General features: G+C 45.4%; 1 protein-coding gene across 2 annotated transcripts in view; it reads left to right on the forward strand.

Moving 5' to 3' along the window:
• Positions 1-27,831, forward strand: part of WBP1L (WW domain binding protein 1 like) — a 59,395-nt gene that overhangs the window by 8,618 nt on the left and 22,946 nt on the right. Inside the window, exon 1 of one of the 2 annotated variants that reach the window (XM_081953725.1) lies at positions 24,783-24,999. The exons of the other annotated variant lie outside the window; for it this stretch is intronic. Within the exon in view, the coding sequence (XP_081809851.1) occupies positions 24,973-24,999 (27 nt within the window). The 5' untranslated portion in view covers positions 24,783-24,972. Of the gene's footprint in view, positions 1-24,782; positions 25,000-27,831 lie in introns of those variants that run through there. 2 annotated transcript variants of the gene reach the window in all.

Genomic DNA, 27,831 nt, shown 5'->3' on the forward strand with positions numbered 1-27,831 from the left:
CTAATCTGTCATTAGTATCTTGATTACTGATGTTTTGAAAGTTACAATGGACAATTGCATTATAACAATGGCCCCCAACCTTTTGGCGGTTCTGTGGAGAGAGGTTTTTGTGTGGACTGGAGGGGACATGGTTTCGCTATTGCTGCCTGCATACTGTGGAAGGGGCTTTGCTTTTTTGCGTGGTCCAGTTTCTGGCATGTCATGACCTGGTGGCGGTCCACAGACTAAGTGTTGGGAACCCTGGCATTATAGGGTATGGTATATTTTTAATTTTAATGAAACAGCATGATGAAACAGCAAGGAGAGTGTCAAGAATTACGAGTTTAGAAACAAGATTGTATATCCTTTTCTAGGCCTGGCTTGTATATCATACTAAGTGTTTAATATAGTACGCAATGCAATCCTAGCAATTGTAATTCATAACCCATTGTGTATGATTTAGGATGTTGCTTGAATCCAGCTAAGTTGAAAGAACAGTTCTTTTACAGTACTTTTCGAATCTGATAGAAAACATAGATGGCCTCAAAGTGACAATATACTAATGCTATTATTCTCCTGATTAATGCTGAGACTTCCAAGTTAATATCTTAACCGAGACTACATAATATATTTGAATAGTATATCTGTTATAGCTGCTATAATAATGGCCAACATTAGAATGCAGTCTTCAGAAGTGAATCAAGTTAATGAACCTGATGTTTCCTATGCTGAGAAACCAAACCTCAGTACCAGCACTGGGGGGGGGGGGGGGAATGCAGAGTGTATTAATCTCAAATGTGTATAGACCTGGAACTGGAAACAAAGGCATTAGAATGCAAATATCAATAGATGCATTCCAGACGTTAAACCAATGAAGGACTGACCCCTGACAGCGAAAGCTCCTGAGGAGAGTTGAAACTTTGTAAAATCATGTAGCTAAATCAAGACTAATTCTTAAGCTGCATCTGAGCGGATAATTTTTTTTTTCCTGTTTAATTGTCTTAATTCTTTTGGTGTCTTTTTTGCTTTCTTTTTGCTTCTCCTTTTGCTGCTGGAGATGTATTGTTAACGGCATTACATAGTTACTGTTTTGCTAGATCTGATAGGGCTCAGTTTGCTCTGTGCATACTCTGGCCTCTTCACCTACTGTCAGCGTTCATGTGTTGCTTGAGCCTTGTTCACCAATGCTGTGTGTCCACCTTTCACAGTTGTTTCAGTGTCTATTTCTGGTTCAATGAGAGTTCTATGGTTACCAGAGCAGCTGCCAATCTAGGCATCATTGAGTTCTTTGATAAGGCTGTAGACATCTTTCTTGCCAACTTCTACAAGGAACAAGGGGGGAAAAACAATTTTTTCCAGTAGTGTGGAGGGAGGGGTCACAGCAGGGTTATCGCAGCCTGATTGGTCCATTTGACTGAGAGAAAGCTTCTTAACCTTCGGCTTCTCCCGTTGGTTCCCAGTTTCCTCTCAGTCAGGTCCAAGACTCAGGTTTGGTTCCTAGTTAGAGAGTTTTTATAGTATTTTAGTATTGGATTTGGTAAAAAAATTGAACATTCTAAATTTAAAGTTTTTTCTAGTTGGTCTGCCTTGCAGGGCTGTTGTTACTGCCCTCGGAAGGCTGAGAGACAGGGGGGGGGCGTTCCATGCCTTTCCTCTCCCAGGGGATCGCCCGGACTGATGCCTGGAGTCTCGGGCGTGCTGGGCGATCCTATAACCTCTTTTGCTGCCTAGTTTGCAGCGACACGTTCAAATTGACTGGAGCCGCAGCGCGCTGGGGTTTTTCGGCGCGAAAGCGGCAGATCGGCTTCCTTTCCAGTCGCCTTGATCCCGGGGCCGGTTGCGGCTCGCGGCAGAGGCGCGGGGGCATTTTTTCTTGCCTACGGGGGTTTTTAGGCTCCCCCAGTGAGTGCAGGCTTGGATCGGGGCGGCGAGCTTGCGAGCGGTCGCCCAGAGGCTCGGGAAGCGTCAGCCAAGGTCGGCGGCCATTTTTGGGCGCGCTTTGTCGGAGGACCGCCCACAGAAGCCGGCGGCCATTTTTACCACACGTGGCTGGGCCTGCAGCACGTAGAGGCTGGAGGATCGTGCTGGTGCGAGTAGCAGCATCGCAGGCAGCCCAGAGCAGGCGTCTTCTCACCAGCTAAAGGGCTGTGGCTGCTGATTTTCCCTGTTTTTCGGCTGTTTACCACCTGGAGCACGTGAGTGGGGCGATGGCGGAGAGATCAGAGTCCCAGCAGGCCGCGCCACCCCAGGCGGGCGAAGATAGGGCGGATCCCACCCCCACAGTTAGGCCTCGAGCTCCTCGGCCTTGCGCAGAGGAAAGGCCTTCAAGAGCTCTGCAGAGAGATGAGCTCAGGCGATCAAGGGCCATTGAAAAAGTTATTGAAAGGGCTGAGAAAAGGCAGGCTCGGGATCTTGGGCCTAGATCCGGATCCCCACGTGCTTTGGCTTCCTGTCCTTCTCCTCCTGTGGCCAGGGGGTTTAGCCCTTCATCTTCATCTGACTCCTCAGGTAGATCTGATAGGAGTCAGGGGCGGGGGGATCCTCGCTCTCCTTCTCCTTCCCGGGGGACTAGAGGGGCAGATAGGGAGGACCCATTGGAGGGTACCTCTGCAGGCCCGAGTAGGGGCAGTAAACGTAGCAGGGCCCATGTGGCACCAGATTATGATTCAGAGGGCGATGAGGAGGATCTGGAACACCTTCCTGAGAACCTCAAAAGGCTTATTTCTGCGGCCATCTCTAGGGGCATAGCCCAAAGGGACAGGCCGTATCATCACAGTAGGCTTACTCCTTTTGGTAGATCTAGGTCTAGGGCTTCTTCCCCCTCCCTCATGAGTGAGGTCTCCTCAAGGGGGGAGGCGAGGAGGGATGATTGGGGGTTTTCGGAGGAGGAGGATGCGGCCCCCGAGCCGCCTCGTTCCTCAAACCTGTTCCTTCAGGCCATGTTCAAGCCTTTACTTAAGAAGGCTAGGAGGACTACCAAGGTGGGCACTGGGGACCCCACAGTCCCCCCGCCCACTGATCCAGACATGGTCATGTTCTCAGCGACAGCCACCAATAAGGAGGAGATCCCTGCTCCTCCCCTGTTTTTGGAGGTAGCTACTAGTCAGTGGGCCCATCCTTCTAACTTTTCTCCGCCTGGCAGCAACGACCGTCGCGCCTATAACATGGAAAAGTCGTTTGTGCAGGCTATTCAGCTTCCGAGTATAGATCAGCCCATAGCAGCTCTAGTCTCATCCTCCCCAGTGGTCTCGGGGGACGCGGCAGACAAGCTTAAACCAGAGGACAAGAGGGCGGAGCTCACTTTACGTAAAAATTTCAAGGCCTCAGCATGGGCGGTGCGGGCGGCGGCTGCCGCCTCGTACTTCAACCGTACAACGGTTATGTGGCTTCGCCAGCTTCAGGACCGTATCCCGATCCAAGATGAGCGGGTACACCAGGATTTGGCTAAAATAATGGCAGCGTGTCAGTATTCGGCTGATGCGACCCTAGACGCTGTTAGATTTGGGTCAAGTGCTTTGGCCACCTCTGTGGCCTCTCGTAGGCTCCTGTGGCTCAGGAACTGGCAGATGGACTATAAAGCCAAGTGGGATCTAGTAGCTGCCCCCTTTGAGGGTCCAAATTTGTTCGGGGCTTCTTTAGACCCGATTTTGGTGGAAAATAAAGATAAGAAGAAAGTTATGCCCACATCCACCAAGAAGGCGGAGTCCCGTAGTCATCCCTATCGCAGACCCCAGTTCAGGTCTTATGACAGGGATCAGGACCAGCGATACCAACCGTATAGACAGGACAGGTCTTTCAATAGGCAGAGTTTTCAGGACCGTTCTAGATATCAGCCGCAGGCCAAGCGGCCCTTTCGTGGGGGGGGCGGCCGCCCCTTCCGCAGAGGGAAATGACTCAAACCCGAGTCATCCCATCGGAGGCCGCCTGGCACTGTATGCGGACGAGTGGGATCGGATCACGTCAGACGGTTGGGTCAGGGCGACCGTTCGCCACGGCCTAAGGTTAGAATTCCTTTCCAAACCCCCAAGTTTTTTCAAAGTTTTTCCCCCGGCTCGGGACTCGAGGCGACGTCGCCTCATGGACCTCGCGGTCGCCCATCTTCTAGAAATCAGGGCAGTGGAGGTCGTTCCGGAGCCGGAGAGGGGGCGGGGCTTCTATTCCCACCTGTTTGTAGTTCCAAAATCCTCGGGGGGTTGGAGGGCGATCCTCAACCTGAAACGCCTGAACCGCTACCTAGTATACAGGTGGTTCAAGATGGCGTCCCTGAAATCCATTCTGCAGGGCATTCGGAAGGGGGATTACATGGCCTCAGTAGATTTGACGGAGGCCTATCTCCACGTCCCCATCCTTCAGTCTCACCGGCGTTATCTCAGGTTCTCTCACCGGGGCAGGCATTACCAGTACCGGGCCCTCCCGTTTGGTCTGGCCTCAGCTCCGCGGACGTTCACCAAAGTCCTGGCAGCACTGGCGGCTTACCTGCGTTCCGTCCCGGTGAGACTTCAGTGTTACTTGGACGACGTCCTTGTTCAGGCAGGGTCCTTATCCAGAGCCAAGTCGGATCTTCGGCTGACGATCCGTTGGCTTCAGGTGTTGGGGTTTTCCGTGAACTTTCCCAAGAGCCACCTGTCCCCATCCAGGCAGATCCTACACCTAGGGACAGTGATAGACTCAGAGTCAGGGAGGGTCCGCCTGTCTCCAGAACGTTTGTCCAGCTTACGCCAGCTGGTCTCTTCCGTGCGAAAAAGAAGGTCTGTTTCCATCCTGACCTTGTCTCAGCTCCTGGGGAAGATGGTCTCTTGCATAGGGATAGTGCCCTGGGCCCGGCTCCACCTGCGACCTCTCCAGTGGGCCTTGATCCCAGTCCAGAGAAGGATGATGAGCAATTCCTTGCGGCCAGTTCCTCTACCAGCGGAGGTGAGACTCTCTCTTCGGTGGTGGCTGTCCCCAGCGCTGCAACAGGGGGCTTGCTTTTGGGAGCCCGAGAGAGTCACAGTGACGACGGATGCCAGCCTTTTCGGCTGGGGGGCCGTGATGGACTCCGACATGACCCAGGGGCGTTGGTCTGCCTCGGATCTCCGCCACAACATCAATTGGCTGGAGCTGAAAGCCGCCAGACTTGCCCTCAGGACTTTTCGTCATCACCTGCGGGGGCAACATGTTCTCTTGCTCACGGACAATGTGGCGGCGAAGGCCCATGTCAATCGCCAAGGGGGCACCTGCTCCCGCGCTCTCTGGCGGGAGGCACAGTTGTTGGGACTATGGGCGGAGAGGCATTTGGCCTCGATCGTAGCGGAGCACATCTCGGGAGTGTCGAATCTCCAGGCGGATTGGCTCAGCCGCACGACTCTGGACGAGGGCGAGTGGCAACTGGGCACGGAGCTGTTCCGGAAGATCTGCATCAGATTCGGCTTGCCGCTGGTGGACCTGTTTGCCTCACCCGAGAACGCCCAGCTGCCGCGTTTCTTCACTCGGTTCCAGACTCCCTCGGCGGAAGGAGCGGACGCCCTCAGGAGCCGGTGGCCTCCGGGCCTTCTTTATGCCTTTCCTCCCCTTCCCCTCATTCCCCGAACGATAAGGAAGGTAGTCACAGAGAGGGCTCTCGTGGTCATGCTAGCCCCGTACTGGCCGAGGAGACCGTGGTTCGCGGACCTGGTCCAGCTGTCGGTAGTAGATCCATGGAGGATTCCCCCAGGGGAGGTCGTTCTGCGTCAGGGTACCGTGGATCACCCAGAGCCACAGTGGCTTCATCTGACCGCTTGGCTCTTGAACGGGGGATTTTGAGGGGGCGGAGGCTCTCGTCAGGGGTCATTGCCACCTTAGAGGCGTCTAGGAGGCCTTCCACGGTTAGGATTTACAACGCCACGTGGAGGGCGTTCGCAAAATGGTGTATCCCACTGGGGTTGGATCCCTCTAGGGCTACCGTCCCGGATGTGTTGGAATTCCTCCAGAAGGGATTGGAGGACGGCTTGTCGCATAATACTCTCCGGCGACAGGTGGCGGCCTTGGCCACCATTTTGGGGGGGGAAGGTTCTCCGACTCTTTCCCGTTCCCCCCTGATTAAGCGTTTTCTGAAGGGGGCGGCTAATATCCGTCCGCCTCCGGTTCATAGATTTCCGACCTGGGATCTGACCCTGGTTCTCCAGGCTCTGACGGGCTCCCCGTTCGAGCCGCTTAGAACGATACATATGCGTCTGCTTACCCTTAAGGTGGTGTTTTTAGTGGCCATTACATCGGCCAGGCGCATTTCAGAGTTGGGGGCCCTGTCTTCCCGTAGTGACCTGTGTGTAATTCACCAGGACAGGGTGGTCCTTCGTTTAGATCCTTCGTTCATTCCGAAAGTGAATTCACAGTTTCACAGGGCCCAGGAAGTTGTGCTCCCGAATTTCTGTCCCAATCCTTCGAGGGAGCAGGAGTTAGTGTGGCATAAGCTAGATGTCCGCCGGGCGGTTCGCATTTACCTAAAGCGAACGGAGAGCATTAGGAGGACCGAGGCGTTGTTTGTTTCTTTTCACCCAGGCTCGTTAGGACGCAAGGTGTCGTCTTCCACCATAGGACGGTGGATAAGGTTGGCCATAGTTGAGGCTTATGGAGCTTCCGGGAAGCCCCCCCCATCAGGGATCACTGCTCACTCCACCCGCAGTGCCGCTACTTCTGCGGCCTGGGCCACCAGGGCGCCCTTAGAGGATATTTGTAGGGCGGCTGCCTGGGCTTCCCCCACGCCTTTTATTAGGCATTATCGTTTGGATGTTTATGCCTCGGCTGAGGCATCGTTTGGTCGGAGGGTCCTTCAGAGGGTGGTGTCCGATTCTTCACCTGGGACCCAGTCTGCCCGCCCAGGGACGTAGCGTGGGTATGTCCCTGCTGTGACCCCTCCCTCCACACTACTGGAAAAAGAACGTTGGTCTTACCTGAACGTTTTTTTCTGGAGATGTGGAGGGAGGGGTCACATTCCCGCCCTAGTTAGTTAGACAGGGTCCGGGAGGTGTAGAATCGGGAGGCCCCGGGGGGGCTTGCCCTTGTTTGTGTTTGATTTACAGGTGCTGACCGTGACATTGCGGAAACTGGGAACCAACGGGAGAAGCCGAAGGTTAAGAAGCTTTCTCTCAGTCAAATGGACCAATCAGGCTGCGATAACCCTGCTGTGACCCCTCCCTCCACATCTCCAGAAAAAAACGTTCAGGTAAGACCAACGTTCTTTCTCTTTTGTAGCATTACTCATTGTAGCTTTCCTTGGATACACTTTCATGTTGCCAGAGGTGGAGTTGGCAAGCAATCACTATTTTTCTCTGAACTGTAGAGGTAAGGCTGAAAGGTGGGTGGGGAGGGTATTTTTCAGAAAGGAAGGAAGCTGCTTTTCTTCACCCTGCCCTCTCATTGCATTTAAGTTAACCCTTTTCATTTTTTTCCCTATTCTACTGTTTTGCCATGTTACATGTTTATTTGGTATTTGACATGTTATGCCTTTCCTTCAGGAGCTGAAGGTGTGATGCAGATGGTTCTCCCACCTGTTTTTCCCCACCAGAGCAACCCTGGGAAGCATATTGGACTAAGACAAATGTGGTTGAGTGAGGATGAAACCAGGTTTCCCTGCTCCTAGTCCAGCAACTTTAAATACTATACCAGGCTAGCTGTCATAACAGCTTTGGGACCCTCTGGGCTAAACCTTTGTTTTTTTAAAAAAATGACTGTGATAAGTGCGTATATTGGTTGCCACACTGATTTAATAGCTTTCACTTCCCATTGAGAATGTGGGAAATAGTTTGAGATAAGATTTCCTTGTAAATAATGTTCTCACTATTTATGCCACAAAACGGAAGTCCCCAGGGGTTTTTTTTGGCTGGAAACTATCCCAGCTTAAATAGATTTAAAACTAAATGAATGCCATCAAATGGGCTGTTTATTTCAATGTAGCAAGCTGAATTTATCTACTAGGCAAACTTTTACATTTCTGGAAAACTCCCAGGGACACAGTGCTCTACTGTAAACATAAATAAGCATCCCACTATGTTTTAGAAATCGTAACATGTGGGGTCAAGAATCCCACAGCGTGAAGTATATTTTGTAGGCAGTAGCAGTTAATTCCAGGCAACAAATACTCTGTTCTCATAGGAACATGGCCTAGGAAAGAGATCTGGAGACTGAATTTTTTCTGAAGGGAGCAGACTATCATTTTGAAAATTTGACATTAAACTGATACTTTTTCTCCCTCCGGTTCCCGTGGTTGATGATTAATTGAAGATACAGGAGACATGGCAAAACACAGTTTTCTACCATTGTGTTTCCTTTATGACACTAGTCCTGGCCCCACATTTTTTTACAGAATATTTTTTAAAAAATAAAGTTATTTATTTAGCATATGGTATATAGCAGTGATGGCTAACCTTTTTCTAAAGTTGTGCCAAAACTGTGCGCGCGTGTACCCCCCTGCACATGCGCAAGTGACCCCCGAATGGGGGGGATTTTCACCCTCCCCATGCTCCGGAAGCTTTCCTGAGCCTGGGGAGGGCAAAAAACAAGGCCAACTGGAAGTTCGGTCCTGAACTTCTGGTTGAGCCGTTTTTCACCCTCTCTAAGCTCCGGGGGCTTTCCTGAAGCCTGGGGAAGGCGAAAAATGACCCAACAGGGAAAGCGGAAGTTCACAAACAAACTTCTGGTTGACCCATTGAGCCTGTTTTCCACCCTCTCTAAGCTCTGGAGGCTTACCTGAAGCCTGCGGAAGGTGAAAAACAGACCCAACGGGCCAATCAGAAGTTCGGGAACGAACTTCTGTTGGGCTGTTTTTTGCCCTCTCTAAGCTTTGGAGGCTTTCCTGAAGCCTGGGGAGGGCAAAAAGGCAGAAAATTAGCTGGCCAGCGCACATATGCGTGCCGGAGCTGAAAGCTGCCGTGCCAGCCAATATGGCTCCACATGCGACCTGTGGCACGTATGCCTTAGGTTCGGCATCACATGTATACAGTGCCAGGGAAATCTCTACATGCTAGAGACACGATGAAGTTCGGACAGCCTAAATTACAAGTTCATTCTATTCAGCGCTTGCGCACCTATCCTTGGTGCACCACAGGGGGCATACTAGCAGACACCAGTTGACTAGCTGTACTCGTGTTGCTTGCTCCTCTGGGCTTCTCCACCAGTCTTGCCTCACCTCACTTCATGTCACAATGCCTCACGTCTGATGAGGTCCAGCTTCTGCTCTTCACACATATGAACGCAGCTAGGTTTTTCCCGCCAAGTTGGTAATCCGTTCATTTAATTAACCGGGAGGCATCTCCAGTTATGACAGTGGATTGATTGGACCATGTGATGGACATGTGGGTGCAGGGACTTTGACTTTCTTTTGGGTGGGGAAAACCCAGGAGCTTTCAGATTCAGGTTTTCCCAGATGTGCCAATATGATATCTCTGATAAAATGCATCTTTGAGGCATTGTCTGCCTCAGAGCCTTACTTGGTTGGGAGTGTTACTGACATTAATATATCTAAATTGCAAAAAGGCTTTTTATGGATTCTGAATGGGGAAAACAATAGATATGGGAAGTATCTTTCACTTGAAGAAAGGCCTCTTGAGTGCTCAGTAAAGAAGACAGGCAGTGTATTGTTATCTTATCATTGAATGAATAGTGGAATGTTAATAAAGATTAGGGTCACTCATTCTTTTCTTCTTCTTCATAGTATAGGCCAGTTTTAGAATAAATTTTATCACAAATGGTTTAGAAATAATTTGATCTGTAGAATCTTTTCTCCAAAATTTGGTTTTTAGAAGAAAATTGGGAAAGCATGTATAATAAATATGGCAAGCTACAAAGATACATTTGCTCACATGAAATAATTTTCCAAATTAAACAGGCTGATAAGACATTTTATTGTCATGTATTTTCTCTTTTCTTGAAGTTTGTTTAAAGTAGCCTTAAAGCTACTGAAATATAATTCTTCTGAAAGATGATGTAAAAAGGAATGAGCAGTAACTCCCTAAAGTTTCACACGTGCACTATTTATAGGCAAAATAAGTTAGTAGTTTTTTGAAATGCTTATATCTGGTCTTCTAAAGGAGCCTATGCTGTGTACTAAATCTCCTTATATTCCCAAATTCCAAGATATTCTCTTTGTATTAAACCTAATGTAGACCTCCCCATTTAGCATCTGCCTCAGTTAGGAATTATTTGTAAATATGATGGTAGTAAATAGTACATTTTTTGACTATTTAGAACTAAATTTCATGCTGCCTTGAAATAAGAGCCATCATTATGAAACTGATTAAGGTCTGGTCAGTTTCAGGTAGCAGACGAAGTTTGCTAAAGGATTCTAATCAACTAATTAATATCACAGATCTGAGCTTTTTGACTGTGGTTGCCATGTTTTAGGGAGCACTGTGTTATTAAAAAAAAGCTCAGGAAGAAATAGCTTGTTAAATAATTTCTCCACCCTTGAGAGGGAGCAAAAATAAAGTTCATTTTATTTCAATGAGATGGCAGCAACCAGTGAATTTACAGCCCATGTCTCTGTCCTATGTTCACTTAACAACCATTTTGCTTAACAACAAAATGATTAGAATGGAATATGGCTGCTAAATGAGAAGGTGTATAGGGCTGTTCCTGATGATAGTTGTAACCAAAAAGAAAGACGAGCTATGAGAAGGAAAAGGATGAAAAACAAGCTCGGCTATCAGTTGTTTTAGCTGGAATAATGAACTAAACATTGGAATTGTACTTTTTTTTTTATTTGAAGGGAAAGAAAAAAAAATACTTTGGAGCATATATGGGCATAAACGTATGATCTGTTGACAGTTTCTTTAGCCAACCCATCTTTTCTCAAGATCAAGGGAAGGTTGCTGATGATGTGATTTGTAAATAGAGTAAATGAAGGAAAATTAGATGTAAATCCCTGTACTTATTTGAAAGTGCAGGTATAACCAGTTGTGTTCTGACCCATCTCCCAAACATGACAAGCCCTTTGTAGTTAACAAATCGTTCCCTTTATTAGGAGCACCAGCAGCCGCTCTCTCAGAGTAGGCTACGAAGTCTCTTAAGTCCTGTGGAAAGGACGCTCGCTCCCCTTCCTCCTGAACTGGCCCAACAGGAGTCTCTCAATCTCTTCACACTTGCAAAGGAAGTCCTGGAAGGTGCACTTGCTTTCTTCCAGGAGCAGAGACACACATACAATGCTCAGAAGCTGTTGCAGATTTGAAGAAGAATTCTGATAAATTTCCAGACAGGATTTGGAAGTGCAGGCTATCAGTGCTGACTGGCAGGAAGATGAATAGTTATCTGTAACACCTATTCATCTCCGCCCCCTGCCTTTTATCCCAGAGCTAAGGTGGGGCTTTGTTAGCAGCGGTGACTCTTCCGTCCCAAAGACCGGCCCATAGATTTCCACTGCTCCCCTCTTCTCTGCATTCTGCACATCTGCGTGTCAGGCACTGGACCCAGCTGTTCCACATCAGCCACCTCCAGATCTGGAAGCTGTTGACTCTCCATCTGAGGGATGATGGATGGCCTAGGCTCCGCCTCTGTCTCTATCTCTGACAGCTCCATTCTCTCTTCCCCCTCGGAGCTCTCTATAGATAGTATATATACTAGATTTACAATATGAAATTCTATATAAATTGTAAGTGAGGACTATGGAGAGGATACATAAACATTTTGTAACCAAAGATAAAACAATTTTATACAGAATAAAATATAAAGCTGTAATATTACTGGATGATTTGGGGATGAAGTGATGAAATGCCATAATGTAAATTTATTTTAAACTTAGAATATCTCAAGTAAAAGGAAGTAACAGTGATTGTAGTCAAATAAATGTTTAATAATGATAATAATTGTATGCATATATATTAGATGGATAATATGAGATTCCATATAAATTGTAAGTGAAGACTGATGAGGGAGCACAAACGTTTTGTAACCAATCGACACACTGTATGTAACTGAAAGATTGCTTTTAATTTTTTATGTCTGTTTATGTTTGTTCAAAAATAAAAAAAATTGAAAAAAGAAAGAAAAATAAATTCAGAAAGTAGTAGGTAAGCATAGATAAGTTCACTTAGGAACATTAAAGGATGGTGTGAATTGATGTTACTTTCAGATAACACTGTTATGAACTCTGACTATTCAACCCTGGAATATTCAAATGCTAACCAGTGATTTTTCACCCGTAAATTGAGTACTAGAGACCAGTAAATCTATAGAAAAGGTTATGTAGGTTTCAGTGCAATTCTGAAAGGCAAAATTAAATTATTATCATAGCTGGTTAAAGTTTGTTATGCATATATGATGTCTTATTTTTGCCTCCCTCCCCCCCTCGGCCTAAGATGATATTTCCTGGAAAGACAGCAAATGGGATCTTTCTGAGGGGAGAAGGGCAGGAAAAACCTTTATTCCGCTTTCTGAAACATATTTGCTGTCCAGCAAACACAATCTTTCTGAAAGGGGAGAAATACTTTTTCCAGCCCATGTCTTTGAGAGTAATAGGGTTGCTTTGCAGAGGGAGTCTGTTCCATATGGGGTGAAATCCATCTGATAGGCAGCCCTGTTGCTCTCAAAGATGCTGACAGGAAAAGTTCATGGCGAAAGCTAAGTGAGATTTTAGCTCTAGGCACTTGGATAATGGAGTGTTTGGAATCAGCCTGGAAGGGCTGCTTTGCAGAACGATAGTGGCAGGCAACTGCTCTTAGAGAGATTGGCTGAAAAAGATCCATCCCAAAATGGGTCCCAACCAACAGAGAGCCACTAGGAACCAGAGTGGGACAGTGGCTTGCAATCTTCCCTGCCATCTTCCTCGAAGCCAGCAGGGAAGATTGCGAATAGCAATCACATGATCATGGAAGGCTTGTAAACCTGTCATAAGTGCAAACAAATTGCCAAGAGCCCAAATCACAATCATACGACTTCAAGGGGAACCAATCATCGGAATGTGAAATCTGGGTCATAAGTACTCTGCTTTAGGCCCATTTGAACAGTCACTAAACAATCATAAGTCAAGGACTACCTGTAAGCTGGGATGAGTGAATTTAAAATTCTTAGTATTTTACAAAAGCATATTGCAGAAATGTTTTAAGTAATTCATAGTAATTTTCTGTATTGGGAAATAGCCACATTCCTGTTGTCTCATGATCTTTAAAGTCTGTGCAATGAATCACGTAACTGTATCTTAAAATAACAGTGGTATATTACCGGCAATTGTGACTAATGACTGTCAAATGTATAGAACTTGGTTGAAAAAAGATGTCAGCAACTGAACTCCAATATTTTCTGCAAATGGTAGAAAATATTTATTCATTCATTTACATAAGTCTAAAAGGACTCTTGAGTAGTATACCCTCCCCCCAAAAAACACCAAGAAAAAGTTGAATCAGAATAATGTTTTTTTTAAAAGTCATAAGGAGCAAAGGTAAACTCTCAAATAATATATTTTAATGGCTAGTGCAATAAATAATGTATTTCCTTCTTAAATGATTTTATTAATTTTCTATGTTAGAACATAAAGATTGTTTTATGTTTTATATTTTGCTTTAATCAAAATATGCCCCCACAATTTCCCATCACAACTGTCCCATATTTTCAGAAATCAAATGTATGCCTTTCTCCATATTCTCAAGTTCAAAACTTTTATTTATTTTATTTGATGAATAGAGATCAATTGTCAGAAATAATAAGCATTAATGGTTAACTTACTATGATGTTTTCGACTTTTCTCAAGGGGATTGTAAAAAAAAAAAGAGAACATTTAGTAATAGGAAGGCATACTTGTTAATGTTATTTCTTATGTACAATGATCAAAAAGTTTAAAATGCATAGAAGATTTTATGCTTTTGAACAACACATGACTGAGTTTGAAGTAAAGTTATATGTTGAAATATGAGATAGAAAAAAGTGCAAGAATTATGATAAAATGGGCTAAAAATTTGGCTAAAATATATAGCAATAGCAATAGCACTTACCGTATTTTTCGGAGTATAAGACAGAGTATAAGACGCACCAAGGTTTTGAAGAGACATTTTTTTTAAAAAAAGTAGGTAGTAGGTAGAGGGATAGACAGGGAGAGAAATACAGTAGGTAGGTAGGGAGACAAAGAGTAGTTAGGTAGGTAGGTAGATAAAGGGATAGAGAGAGAGAAATAGAGAGAAAGTGTGTAGGTAGGTAGAGGGATAGAGAGAAATAGAAAGAGAGAGAGAAATACAGTAGATAGGGAGAGTAAGTAGGTTGGTAGGTAGAGGGATAGAGAGAGAAATAGAGAGAAATACAGTAGGTAGGTAGGGAGAGAGAGTGTGTAGGTAGGTAGGTAGGTAGAGGGATAGAGAGAGAGAAATAGAGATAAAGAGAAATACAGTAGATAGGTAGGTGTTTCTGCTGGCACAGCACTTGATCAATGTAATTCTCATCAATCACTAGAGCTTTCCAAAAGGAAAAAAAGTTTTTGCACTCTGCAAACCTCCCCAAAACAGCCTGTTTTTCATGAAAACGGGCCTGTTTTTTTCCCCAAAAAGGCATGGATAGCCTTGAATGGCCTGCTTTTTGTCAAAAAAAATTGCATGCATAGCCTTATGGAAGCTTATAGAGTGCTGCTGGGGGCTGGAGGGGCAAAAAATGGCCCTTTTTTTGCTCATTTCTGCCCTCCCCAGCCCCCAGGAGCTCTCTGAAATCTTCCATGAGCGTATTCATGGCCATTTTAGTGAAGGACGGTGCTTCGGGAGGCAAAAAATGCTGTATTCGATGTATAAGACTCACCCAGATTTTCAGCCTCTTTTTTGAGGAAAATATCTAAAAGTATTTCAAATCGTCACTGGAAATGTGAACGTGAAAAGACATTTTATCAGGCCTGATGCAGGGGTGCGTTTCAGCAGGTACACATCAGTACGGGCGTACTGGTTGGTGAAATTTAGAGTGCCTTCCCGTACCTGATCTTCCAGCGGCCCCGTACTGAAACCCTCATTCTCCTGGCCTGCCCCCCTCCCGCTCGTTCCCCCCGCCGACCTGGTCGCCACTCACTAGCTCACCCTGCCCATCCACACCATGCTTGCCCTGCTCACCCACTTCCTTTGCCCGTCCAGCCGAGGCTGTAGGTGGCCGGGGAGGTGGGAGGGAATGCTGCCCGTCTGCCTGCTCCCTCTAGAAGCAACTGGGCGGGCCCTGGGACGGTCAGCAGCCCACATGCCACTGCCATGTGACTGCTTTGGAGGCGTAGCACCTGCCTGGATCCGGCTGCAGCCGGCAACAGGATATGAAGGAGAGGCCATCCAGCAGAAGTCAGTGGGTTGGTGGGGAGGTTGTGCGGGGCTGGAGGCGGCAGGGAGGCGGGAATTCGAGGCCACCCTGGGTGCCTGCAATGGGACGCAGCTGCTGGGCGGCTGCTTCTTTGTGCCCCGTTGGCTTTCTCCTGCCAATCCTTCCTCTCCAGGCGTCCAGGTGGGCCCTGAGTCGGTCAGCAGCCCACGCACCACCACCATGTGACTGCTCTGGGGGCACAGCCAGGAAGGATCACTAGGAGAATGCCAACTGCAGCTGGGAGTGTCCCCAGGTTGGTGGGGTGGCAGGGAGATTGCGCAGGGCTGGACTGGAGATGGCAGGAAGGCAGGGGTCGAGGCTACACCCCGGTACTGGGGGAAAAAAGAATATCCCGCCGATATCCTTAGTGGCAGGGGTGCTTAATGCGGGCCTCCTTTCTTTCTCTGCCTGCCTGAACAAGCGAAGGAGGCGCCGGCCCCAAACCGCCTGCTCACCTGCATTCAAAACAGCCCGCCTCCCTCCTGTCTCCCGGCATGGGCTCTCTGGAGGGGGAGGGAAGGTTCTTCCCAACACCGGCTTCTTTCCTTCCCTCCTGCAGGGGGAGGGCAGGGCACAGACCGTTCGGCGGCGGTGAGAAAATGGAGGATTCTTTGCCAGCCTCCCAGCTGGCAAAACAGATATTTTCACAGCAGCGGCTGCACAATCCCATGCAGTTAGTTCCGGCTCTCCCTTCCCCAAGCATGTCCTGTTGCTGCTAGAGCCACTTTTGCTGAATCCGGTGCAGCGGCAGGGCTCTTGCCAATGCTGAGAGCTTTGCTGGTAGCAGTTCTTGCCATCGCCATTCGGGGGGTGGGGGAAAGTGCCCGTTGCTGCCCCTCCAGGAGGACCACAGCGTATCCTCCATGGATGGGAGGCTGAAGGGGCGACTGCAGGTGAAGAGCAGCGAGGGGTTTTGGCAGCGTGAGAGACTTCAAAGTCAGTGGAGGAGGTGTGTGGCTGGTGTGCCGTTCCGACTTTCCCCAGGCGCAAAATGCTTTAAAAAATAAAAGTTTTAGCTATTTTGGGGGGGGGGGGTTGTAAAGAGTTAGGGGTGCAAGGGTCTTGTAACTTGACAGCTTTAAGACTTGCGTGCTTCAAATGCCAGAGTTTCTGAGCCAACATTTTGGTTGCTAAGCAAGAACGTTGTTAAGTGAGTTTCACCACATTTTACAAGTTGGCCTCTCCCACCCGATCACATGACTGCCAAGCCACTCCCACCCAGTCACATGACCACCTAGCCACTCCCACAAAACAGACCATACCTACAGAATAGGTTCTAAAAAGTTTTGAAACCCACCACTGGTCTGATGGATATGCAAAAAAGCGAAAAAAGTTTTGATGCAAATAAATACATTAATTCAGAAGATTTTTAAAGAATGCACAGTTGAAACCAGAGACCTTACTTTTGCAATTAGTGAACAGAAGCATGGGACTTGGGTTTATATATGGCAACTGTAGCAAGATTACTATATGCACAAAAGATGAAATGTTCTAAACTTCCCACAATAGTGGAGGGGTTGGTGAAGATGATGTAATTTAAAAGAGGTGGCAAAATTGATCACCTTGATTAGAGAAAAGACAATGTCTTCATTTATGATTGACTTGAAATCCCTTTTAGGTGTTTTGCATGAAACAGAAAAAATGCACATGACTTGCAGTTTTGATGATTTAAAAAATTGTATAATAGAAAAAAATGAACTATTTTGTTACAAAATGATAGTCAAATTATATTTGCTGCAAAGGAAATCGGAGCTTTCTATTTTTTAAAATCTTTGGCACTTTTGTCTTTCTATTTTTGGTTTCCTTTATTCTGTATTAGTTTATGTTAACTTTTATGTTCTTTTAAATATTTTAGTAAAATTTATATAAAAAAGAGAATACATTACTTTAAAACCACAGTAGCTAAATACAAAATTAAACTGCCTCAAATTTAATCTGGAGATAAGACCATGTTAGGGGAGGCATGCTCTTTAAATAGTTAATGGGGGATCTTCATGCCTTCCTCAAAGGAATGTTGATGACCCCTTGTATGTCCATTAGATCAATACGTTAAACTTTTTTCAACCAACAACTGTTTTATCAGTTTCAAACAAACTAAACTACTTCTAACAAGCTAAAATTGAAAAACAATATAAGAGGGAATTTCCCACCCTCTGATTAAAATGCATTTCCAGACTTCAGAGTTGTGAGGCTTCTAAACCAGTATATGACAGGCAAGAACAGCTGCTGGTCTAAGAGAAGCACAAAAATATTGCTAGACCTCTGCTTTAAAGGCTCAGCAGAGTTAAATTTAGATCACTTTCTTTCATATCTATACTGCTTTGGAATTTGATGTATTCTATTCCTAAGGCAAACACTTTTTTATTGGTATAAAATAGAGAAGAACTGGAAACAGATTTAGTATTTTCTTTTTAATAATTTATATCACTCCTGATGAAAATAGTGATTGGTTGTTTTTATTTATTCAGTAGTGTATTGTGAAAAACAAGTCCTGCTGTATCTGAACTTACGACTTGAGCATTGAATCTAGTTCACAGGTAGCATTGTCATGCTCACTCTTATACTACATTCCAAGCATCTGGATCTCTTCATTATTCTACTCTGCTTTCAAATTTTTAAAAAGGGGAATACTCATTTATGTCAGTGCAAACCCATTTCTTTGGCCAAGTGTTGCAGAGTAAGAGAGAGTTGCAACATGGGAGAAGGGTTAGGTTAATCTTTTATTTCATACATTTTCCTTTCCCCTCCTCAGTTTATTCTTACACAGCAAGTAAGCTCCCTAGGGCAAAAACCTGTGAGCGCATTGATGTTTCCATAGGTCATTTTACCACATGGCGTGTGGAGGATTGCCTGGAAGTGGAAGAAGTATATTTCATGTCATTTTAAAAGCGATACCTGATTTTTTCAGTATTCTGTTGTTCTAGTATGCACATCACACACTCCTCTCCTTTTTCTGTAATTTTTTGAGATATTATTACACAGTACTCAAAATTTCATTATGATACATTTTAAAAGACATGTTTAAAAGGCTTGTTTTAAAAAATAAAATAAAACATCCATATTTATTATTTTTGTGTTGGTTTTGGTGGGAAGATGTCTTTTACTGAAAATTAAATAAATGAAAATGATTATTAGATAGAAAATTCCCAGTACAAATTTTATGGAGATGTATATATATATCCTTGAGGGTTTTGTTGACATTCTTGTGAATTTCTGTTGGCATCACCAGTCAGGCTAATATATAGAGAATATAATACATATGTGCCAAGAAGTTTAGTGCTCAAGCAACATTCCTAAAATTCTGCAAAAAATTAACAGAGTCTTATTAGCATATTTTTTTCTTTTTCTAAAACTGTATTTCACTTTTTTCCTTCTCACTCAGTCATTTAACTTCAGGGGCATTTTTTTCTAGCATTTGTTTTGGCCAAAATATAGACTTTAGTTTGAAATTGGACTGAGAGCTTCAGACTGTCCACTCCAGGTTGGATATGATTTAAGACTTATTTATCAGCTAATTTGAACATGGCCACATCAAGATTGACAGGCCCCAAAACTGACTTTCTACTTTTCTGCCTCTGACTCTAGATGTCAGGGTAGAAAGCATTGTTGTTTTTAATATTTCTGGTTTTGGTCTAACTGTTTCCAAGTGTTTTAGAGAATAGATATTCTCCATAGTGAGGGGAGGAGTATCAAGGATGCGTTGACCTTGTCCTCTCGTTGATTGGGCTGAGTCAGATAACCTCTTTGGGCCACGCCCTGGTCACCAGGTACTATCCAGTTATCGACTCAGCCCTCAACCAGGCGGTTGTGCCATCCTGGAACTCCTGAGAATCCTAAGGAAAAAACTAGAGACTTTTTTAAAAAGCGCAAATACTACCATCACCTGCCTGAGTGAGTATCTGGAGACTCACAGAAAGCCTGGTGGGGCTAGGGGCGGTCGCCATTAGCCCCCAGGGGCGGCACACAGCCTAAGTCACTGCCTGAGTGACCTAGATCACTCAGCAAGGACCACCAGCCACTCTGCAACGCTGAGCCTTCTCAAGCCTCACCAGATTACAGCGGGAGCCGAGAGCAGAGCTCATTTACGAGCCGCCGCTTCCAGAAGGCTAATGCCACCGGCAGGAAGAGGTGCGGCAGCTCTTTGCAGCACAAGCCGCGTTTCAAGCCCCGGATTGAAGTTCCCTTTGAATTTCAATGTGAATCGTCTTTTTGGATAGCAGGGGACCATGTGCTCCAAGATGGCGGCCCCCTGCTCCTCCAAGGACACAAGCCGGAATCTGGTCCCTGCAGCTATGACCAGCAGCCCTGCCAGAGGCACAGAGGAACCTCCAAACAGGTTTGAAACCTCTCTGGGAGCCTCTTCTGGGAGCCTCTTCTGGGGCAGCAAGGCTAAAAGCAAAGCCAAGCACATTCCCCCCAGGGCCCACAAGAGTACAGAACGGCAGCAAGTGGCGTGCGGCAGTTCTGAGCAGCCCAAGCCGCTTGCGTTCGTTTGGATCTCAGCCGGCGAGACGGCGTGCAGCAGGCTCCAAGAAGCCCAAGCCGCGTACATTTGTTTGAAGTTAAGCGCGCACTGTTCCCTCAGCTCCTTTCTGGCGCTAATCGCCCTCTTGAGATTTCAAGCCGCGCTTCAAACGGGTGGCTGCTAGCAGCAGCGCGGACATGGGAAGGAGCCAGTTCCTCTCACCTCTGAGGGGGCGGAAAGTCACCAGTCCGAAGGAGGCTAAAGATGCCCCCACAGCTGCATCTGGCCCCTTGCCAGATGTTTTCTCTAAGGGGAGAGGGGCGGAACCCCCACGGCAAAACCAAACGAAAGCCTACAAGTCCAGAGATAGATTCGAACAACAAAAGCAATTTTGCAATAAGGCAGCAAAAAGCTCTGCTCCAGTTTCTGATAAAAGGCTTCCCTGGGGCAATGTTTAGGGCTTCCCTCATCTGGGGGAGGGGCAGAGGGGGATTCCTTACAGCTATCAAAGGATTTGGGAGGTCAGCTCTTGGCTACCTGACCCCTTTCTCATTCAAATTTCATTTCCATGGAGACCTTTCCACTAAGCTTTTACAACCACTCTCTTTCTTTGTTAGGCTGCTGCTTGCTTCTAAGCCACATGCGTTTGGCCTTAACAACAGCAGATCGGACTGAATAGGTTGAGAAGGGGGAATGTGTTTTTCTAACTTTGCAGAATCTGCTTCCTAGTATATCAGAGCTTGTGAGCACTCTTCCACAGACAAAAACAGGCCATAACCCCCCAAAGACTAATTCTAAATATGAGAAGCAGAGGCACAGGGCACTAGAATGCATATGCAAGAAGGCTAACAGCAGGGGGGGAGGCTCCCTGGACTAGGACAGGAGGATATAAAGTCCAGGAATCTCACCCCGCAAGGCTGCAGAGGAAGACCCCTCGCTGCAAGGGAGGATGCCCTGCCCAGGAATGGCAATCACAACCTCGCACGATGCCACCCTGGTTGCCTCCCCCCTCGGGGCCCTCCCCCCAAGCCTGCACATCTGGATGGGCAGGCATTAGTGCTAGCCAGATGCCAATCTCCGGCATGAGTGCTAGCCAGATACCAATCTTCAAAAATATTTGGAATTCATATCTATATACATCTTTAATTGACTGAAAGTTGGATTGTGAGTAGTATTGAACTGGATAGTTAATTCCCCACCATGGGTGGTGGCAGCCTTGCCTCAGCCCCTCGGGGTGGCATACTGTTCCACTCAAGTCTTAACAGCCTAACTCTCATTTGACAGGGCCTTTGTCATTGGGGCCTATTTCAAATGCTTATGCTCCATGTCACTAGTTGTCTATCATGGTTTCCCCTAGCACAGGAGTGCTCCGCAGCTCCTCACAGAATTGGGTAATGACAGGGACTGTCAAGCACCTGCGCCGTCTTTTTTGAAGAGCGCTGAGCGCAGCGGAGACTAATTGGCCTAAATTGACTGTTGGAACAGGGCAGAGGCCGATAGCTCCACCTGAGAACCTCCTTTGCCGCTTCAGGTCTTGGGGCTCTGGCCAAGGGTTCCCCTGCATAGCCCACAAATGGCAACCAGCCCTAGCCTCGACTTCGCAGGGATGTTGATACCATCCCCTTCTGACCTAGGATTTCCCTTTGTGTACACCCAATTTCAGACATTTGGGTCAAGGCTCTGCGGCAGGGTATACCAGAGGTAGTTGACACCAAGGCAGAGGATTCCCCTGTCTTTCTTGTCTAGTCACAGGGTGCTCAGGCCTCGGATTCAAAGGAAGGCTTAATTAGGGAGGAAACCTTCTCTGAGGAGGACGGTATGCCACCTGCCACTTCCATCCTTTCTGGTCTCCTCCAGCTTTTTCTATTGAAAAACCTTATTCAAAGCTAAGGCCTCAGCCAAATTTGGCAACGTCTCGGAGGCAACTGTGCAACCGCCAGTGATAGCAGCAGGAATGGTAGTTCTTTGTATTTAAGTACAATGACAATAAAGATTATACTTACTTATATTTGCCGTGGAGGCAGAGGCAATGCCCACATCAAAGATCCTTCCTGATCTGATTAATAGATAGTGGGCATCTTCGACTTCAGGCCCAGTGCCCACCTCTAATGACATGACAAGGATATAGCCCAGGGTTTCTACCACCTAGCGCTGAGGCTCTGGTGTCTGCCTTGCACACCTCTGATAATAAGCCGGGGCAGTTGAGGAGGCAGTTGGAGTGTCCACCATTGGCATTGTCCCTCAGGCTCATTTCCACACCAGAGACCTCCAATGGTTCCTTTTGCCTTTCCAGCGAAAGCGTATGAGCTGCTCCCAGACCAAAGCCCTTCTTCCAGCAGAAGTCCCCCGCTCACTGCTCTGGTGGATGTCCCCAGCGATAACCAAGGGTGAAGTCTTCAGAACGCCAGACTGGGTGACGGTAACAACGGATGCCAGTCTGTTCGGGTGGGGTGCCCATCTGCGGGCTCAGATGGTGCAAGGACAATAGAGCCAGGCGGAACTGACTCACAACATAAACTGGTTGGAGCTCAGGATGGTCTGCCTGGCCTCTGTTACATTTTCACAGCTCAGGCGGGAGGCTAAAAGACTGGGGCAGGGGGGCGAAAGGAACCTTCTTTCGTTGATTGTGGAACATATAGCGGGGGTGGACAACATCAGAGCCGACTGGCTAAGCTGGGCCGAGGTGGACAACTCGGAGTGGAGACTGCAGCCAGCAATCTTCGAGGAGGTGGCAAAGCACTTTGGATGCCCGAAGGTCAACTTATTTGCCACTCCTCTCAACGCCCAGCTCCCGAGGTTCTACTCCAGGTACCAGACACGGGGGGCGGAGGGGGTGGACACCCTTCGATGCCCATGGGCCCGGGGACTCCTCTAGGCCAGTGTTTCTCAAACTTGGCGACTTTAAGTCCTGTGGACTTCAACTCCCAGAATTCCCCAGCCAGCTATGCTGGCTGGGGGATTCTGGGAGTTGAAGTCCACAGGACTTAAAGTCGCCAAGTTTGAGAAACACTGCTCTAGGCCTATCCACCTTTGCCCCGGATTCCCAAGGTCATACGAAAAGTCCTTCGGAAGGGGGCAGAGGTGATGCTAATTGCCCCACACTGGGCCCGGAGGCTGTGGTTTGCCTATCTCCAATCTCTCTCGGTGGACAGGCCCTGGAAGATCCCCCAGGAGAGGATCTCCCTCAGCCAGGGGTTGCTGGAGCACCCGGACCCTCAGTGGCGCCAGTTGACCACTTCGCGCTTGAGCAGAGCACCCTGAGGGAAGACCACTTCTCCCCTAGGGTTATACAGACCATCTAGGCAGCCCGCAGACCCCCATGGAGTGCATTTATGATGCTACATTGCGGGCGTTCTCAACATGGTGCACCTCCAGGAGTCACGATCCAGTTCGGACCACTGTCCTACAGGTTCTGGACTTTCTCCAGGTGGATCTGGACAGAGGTTTAGCCCCCAATACAATTAGGAGACATGTCTCGGCCATTTCATCGGTACTCCTGTGGGGAAGGGCTCAGGTGTTGACTTAACATCCTGTGGTCAGGCGATTCCTCAAAGGGGCATCTAACCTAAAGCTACCGACGGTACACAGATGCCCATCATGGGACTTGCACAAGGTATTGGATGCTCTGACAGGCTCTCCGTTTGAACCCTTATGAACTGTTTTGCTTAAGTTTTTGACCCTTAAGGTGGCCTTTCTGGTGGCCATAACCTCCGCCAGGAGAATATCCTAACTACAGGCACTGTCTGCCAGGGAAGATCTCTGCATGTTCCACTAGGACAGGGTGGTGCTAAGGTTGGACCCCTCCTTCATCCCCAAGGTGTGCTCTTGCATTCATCGCTCGCAGAAATTGATATTCCCCAATTTCTGCCTGGACCCTTCTCACTCGTTAGAGAGGAAGTGGTACACACTAGACGTAAGGAGGGATCTGAGGATTTACCTTAGAAGAACCTGGCTGAACAGGAGATCCGGGGCTCTGTTTGTCTCCTTCCAGCCGGGGTCCCTGGGGAACAAGGTGACATCCACCACCATAGGCAGGTGGTTATGAACCTGTATTGCTACCGCCTACCAAGCACGGGGTCTGCAAACACCGAGCTCTATTACAGCACATTCCACACGAAGCACGGCCATCTCAACGGCCTGGGCCACTCAGGCCTCATTGTCTGAGATCTGTAGGGCAGCTATGTGGTCTTCCCCCTCACCATTCATGAGGAACTACAAACTGGACTCCTTTGCCTCTGCAGAGGCTTCATTCGGGTGTAGGGTGTTGCAGGCTGGGCAGAGGTGATGCCTCACCAGGCATAAGTTTATACGTGCTCTTAACATGTGTAACCCTCCCAAGGGACGTGTAGGCTTTGGTACATCCCATCCTGGATATTCCTCCCCTCACTATGGAGAAAGGACGTTGGTACTTACCTGTACACCTCTTCTCATAGTGGGGGAGGAGTATCCAGCCTCTACCTGATATGGTTATGTAAGCAAAACGGGATACGCCTGGTTGTCGAACTGTTCTGTTATGTAGCAAGAAAGATATATGTTTGGTTATTGAACTGCTCTGTTAAAGGAATAAATAAATAAAGGTTTGAAACTAAAACAAAAGTCTGGAGTGGATGGCACAATGAATCGGATAGAGTTCTTCACCGATAACTGGGTAGTGCCTGGTGACCAGGGCATGGCCCAAAGAGCTTATCTGACTCAGCCCAATCAACGAGAGGACAAGGTCAACCCATCTTGGATACTTCTCCCCCAATATGAGAAGAGGCGTATCAGGTAAGTACCAATGCCCTTTTTCATTATTTATTGGTCCTGAAAACAAGCCCTGGGTTGTTCAAATACTATTTTCCTTTAAAAATAATGAGATATAAAAGTAATTTTGAATAGTCATTAATACTTAATCCAAGCACTTGGTTTTAAATGTTCCTCATTTCCTAAGTGCTGTGTATTTTTTCTAGGCAGTAGGCCGCCTTGAATTGTTAATCAACAGCTGTCTAAAGAGGTTTTTTTTTCCTGGGCTGGGCTGCTAGTGATATCACTTCCCCTTTGGCAAACAGCCCACAGTTCTGTTGTTTCTGAAATTGGTCTCTGGGAGGGGAAAGAGAGCGAGTGAGAACATGCCGTGTCCTGGGACTCTGTTTATTTAACATTCCCAGCTAAGGAAACCCTACTTTAAAAAAGATTGTGGATGTAGTCTTTCCATATCAGATGAAGAAATGAGTATGCGTTTTTTGAAATTTCTTTGTTTCCACTCTTAGCTTGGATTATGAGTTTGCAAAATGCCTTTCCTTTTGGGCCTGCGACAGGTAACTTGTTTTTGGATTCTTGTTTTTACTGGTTAGGGTGGAGAATAAGACGTTTTGCCGGTTTTTAAAGCTACCGGGCTTCCTTGTCAAGTGAGCTACTGATTCTCAAAATTCACTTTGTTCATATTTCCACTGGTCTGTTTGAGACGGAAAAAATATTTATATCATAACGCTGAAAAATCCTGAAGATTGAACAAATTTTTAAAGGGATCAGAGTATAAAAATGTGTTCTCCCTTTCAAATATTTCTAGTTCTCTTCTAAATTTGAGTTACATATAAGATTTTTTTTTTCTATACCAGTTTTGCTGTAAATAAATCAAAAATTACTGTCAGAATTAATGTGTACTTTTAAATTATTTGTGAAGTTTCTCTTTTTTAAAATACCAAATTAATTGGTTCCTATCTGGCATCCAACAATGCAGCTTGCTCTTTTAGATCCAGAATTTAGTAGTGTAAATTTAATAAATGACAACTTAGGAATCAACCTGTCCTTTAATTAAAATATTGCTCATCTAACATGTATTTATTTTGAAAAAATATATATATCAAGTGATGTTTGGTGTGATGTGTTTTAAATGTTTTGCTATCTAAAATATTTAGCATCAGCAAATTATTTGATAAAAATGAAATAGATTTAATTTATAGTTGCCTAGTTTTTAAAACACAAATAATTAAAGTAAGAATTATTTATTGTTTTGCCAGGATTGACTGAAGCATGGAGTTCAATTGTTTTTAAATTATTTATACTATTTTAAATAAAGATAAGATTATGGAAATTTTAATATAGTAATAACAGACCATTTTGTATTATATATTATGCCTTGTATCAGCAAATTAGGTCTCTAGAAAATATACCTTTTGGTAGAATTCTTATAAACCACTTGATATTGAATTTGTGTCTATGGGAGATAAACTCTGTGACCTCTGAATACTTTCATCTCAGATTCGCCTCCTAAAAGGAAATGTGGATAGCTTCTGATTGTATTTATGTGTTCTGTTCAGTCTATTACTGGTAAAAGAGATTCAATATCTGAAACAAGTTTACTTGCCTATTTTTGCTGCCTTTGCAATTAGCCTTACTATAAGGGCTAATATTTGCACCTGCTTTTTGTTCAATAAATCCATAGCTTTTTATCTGAAAACCATCTAATTTTTTTGCATGTCCCAACAGATGTGTACATATCCCCCACCCCCTGTTCTCTACCCGTTCATCTTTCTTTTTTTCCTAATCAGATAGTTGTATTTCTCATTCAGTTCTTTTTCATTGTTTAATTTATTGCTCTATTACCTTACTTCTGTTCTCTTCACACACTTTTCGTTCCATTTTTAGTGTTGTTAGCCATCTAGAGTAGCCCCACGGCGAGATAGGCAGCAAGTATATTTAATAAATAACAATTAAATATATGAACACAACAATTGTTTTAGAAGCCAAGCATTAGTTTTGAACTCTGAAATAAGGCTGCCAGAGGTTAATTTAATCAACTCATAAAATACGAGTTACAAATTTCAGGACTCATTTTCACCACTACCCATCTTAGAAACAGCCCAAACATTTTCTTTCATTACCCAAAAACACCTTTTGGAAAATCTTATTGAATTTTGAGGACTCTTTGTAAGTCTCTCCCTCCTTCAGCACTCTTGTAACTTCAAATGATTGCTGAATGAATGCCTGTCCAGTTTGTTTCAAAGTTTTAGGTTGGATAAGTTGAAATGTTCGCATCAAATTTCCATTGCAATTATTAAATCTAGTTTTTGTTCCTGTATGATAACAATATATGCCTTTTCTCTTTCTACTCATTTACTCTAGTATTTAAAAGATAGAATGAATATTATGTTTCAGAGTAACATAAAACATGTAATACTTTCTTTAGAAGGAAAACTAGATTTCCTCAAATGCTTATGTGGTATTTTGGGAAAAACTAAATTTCATCAAAGCAAATAGAGCTGTAGACAAAAGGATTAACAAAAACACGACCAGATTTAATACATTTTCAGTTTCTTTTCAAGATATCTTCAGATTTATTTTAAAAATTATTTAAAAATGTAACACCTACTAATTTAATTAGTTGAATGCAAGTGATACTAGGCTTTTTTCTTTTTCTTTCTTTTACAATTTCAGTCAGTTCTTGTGCTTTATAGCAGAATTGAAATCAGCAATTAGATAGTTAAAATATGTAAACTTGCTAAATTAATGTTTTACTGAAATATGTGATATGTTCTCCTTTTCTAAAATGGGGAAACTGAGTAGGCCCATAGGAAAGGTTATATTTTAGTAATGTTTCATTAGCTAATATTTAATATGTAACAGTAAAGCTCTTACCAATATTTCTAATCTAATCAAAGGAGTTTATGCACAAAGCAGAGGCAGGTAATTTTTATCAGTTTTTAAAAGATCCCATCCCACTGCCAACATCCCAGAGGCAGCTAGAGGCAAGGGAATAATGCAGTGATTTAACTAACGGGATTTTGTTTATGTCTTTGGTATCTTAAACCAGCTGAGCCTAGTGATTAAACTTTGAGTAAAAATATTTCCAGCTAAAAATGGCCCATTTTCTGTAGAATTTGAGTACTTTTCTGGGAAGCCTGGAGGGTTACAGAAAAGAGCCTGTGGGATGCATGGATTACCCATTTCTGAACTAAGGTTCAACAGAAATCCAATCCTGCTTTTAAAAAGGAAAGTACAATTGAATGTGAAAGAGTTTTTTCCCTTATTATTTAACTTCACTCTTAAAACTAATTATAGCCTTTTAAACAACATAATATGGTACAAGTTCAAGCTGTTCAAGGATTACTGCAGAAAATATCTCACATATCAATCAACATCTATAAAAC

The sequence above is a fragment of the Natrix helvetica genome (assembly GCF_964273705.1).
Source record: "Natrix helvetica genome assembly, chromosome: 5".
Classification (NCBI taxonomy): Eukaryota; Metazoa; Chordata; class Lepidosauria; order Squamata; family Natricidae; genus Natrix; species Natrix helvetica.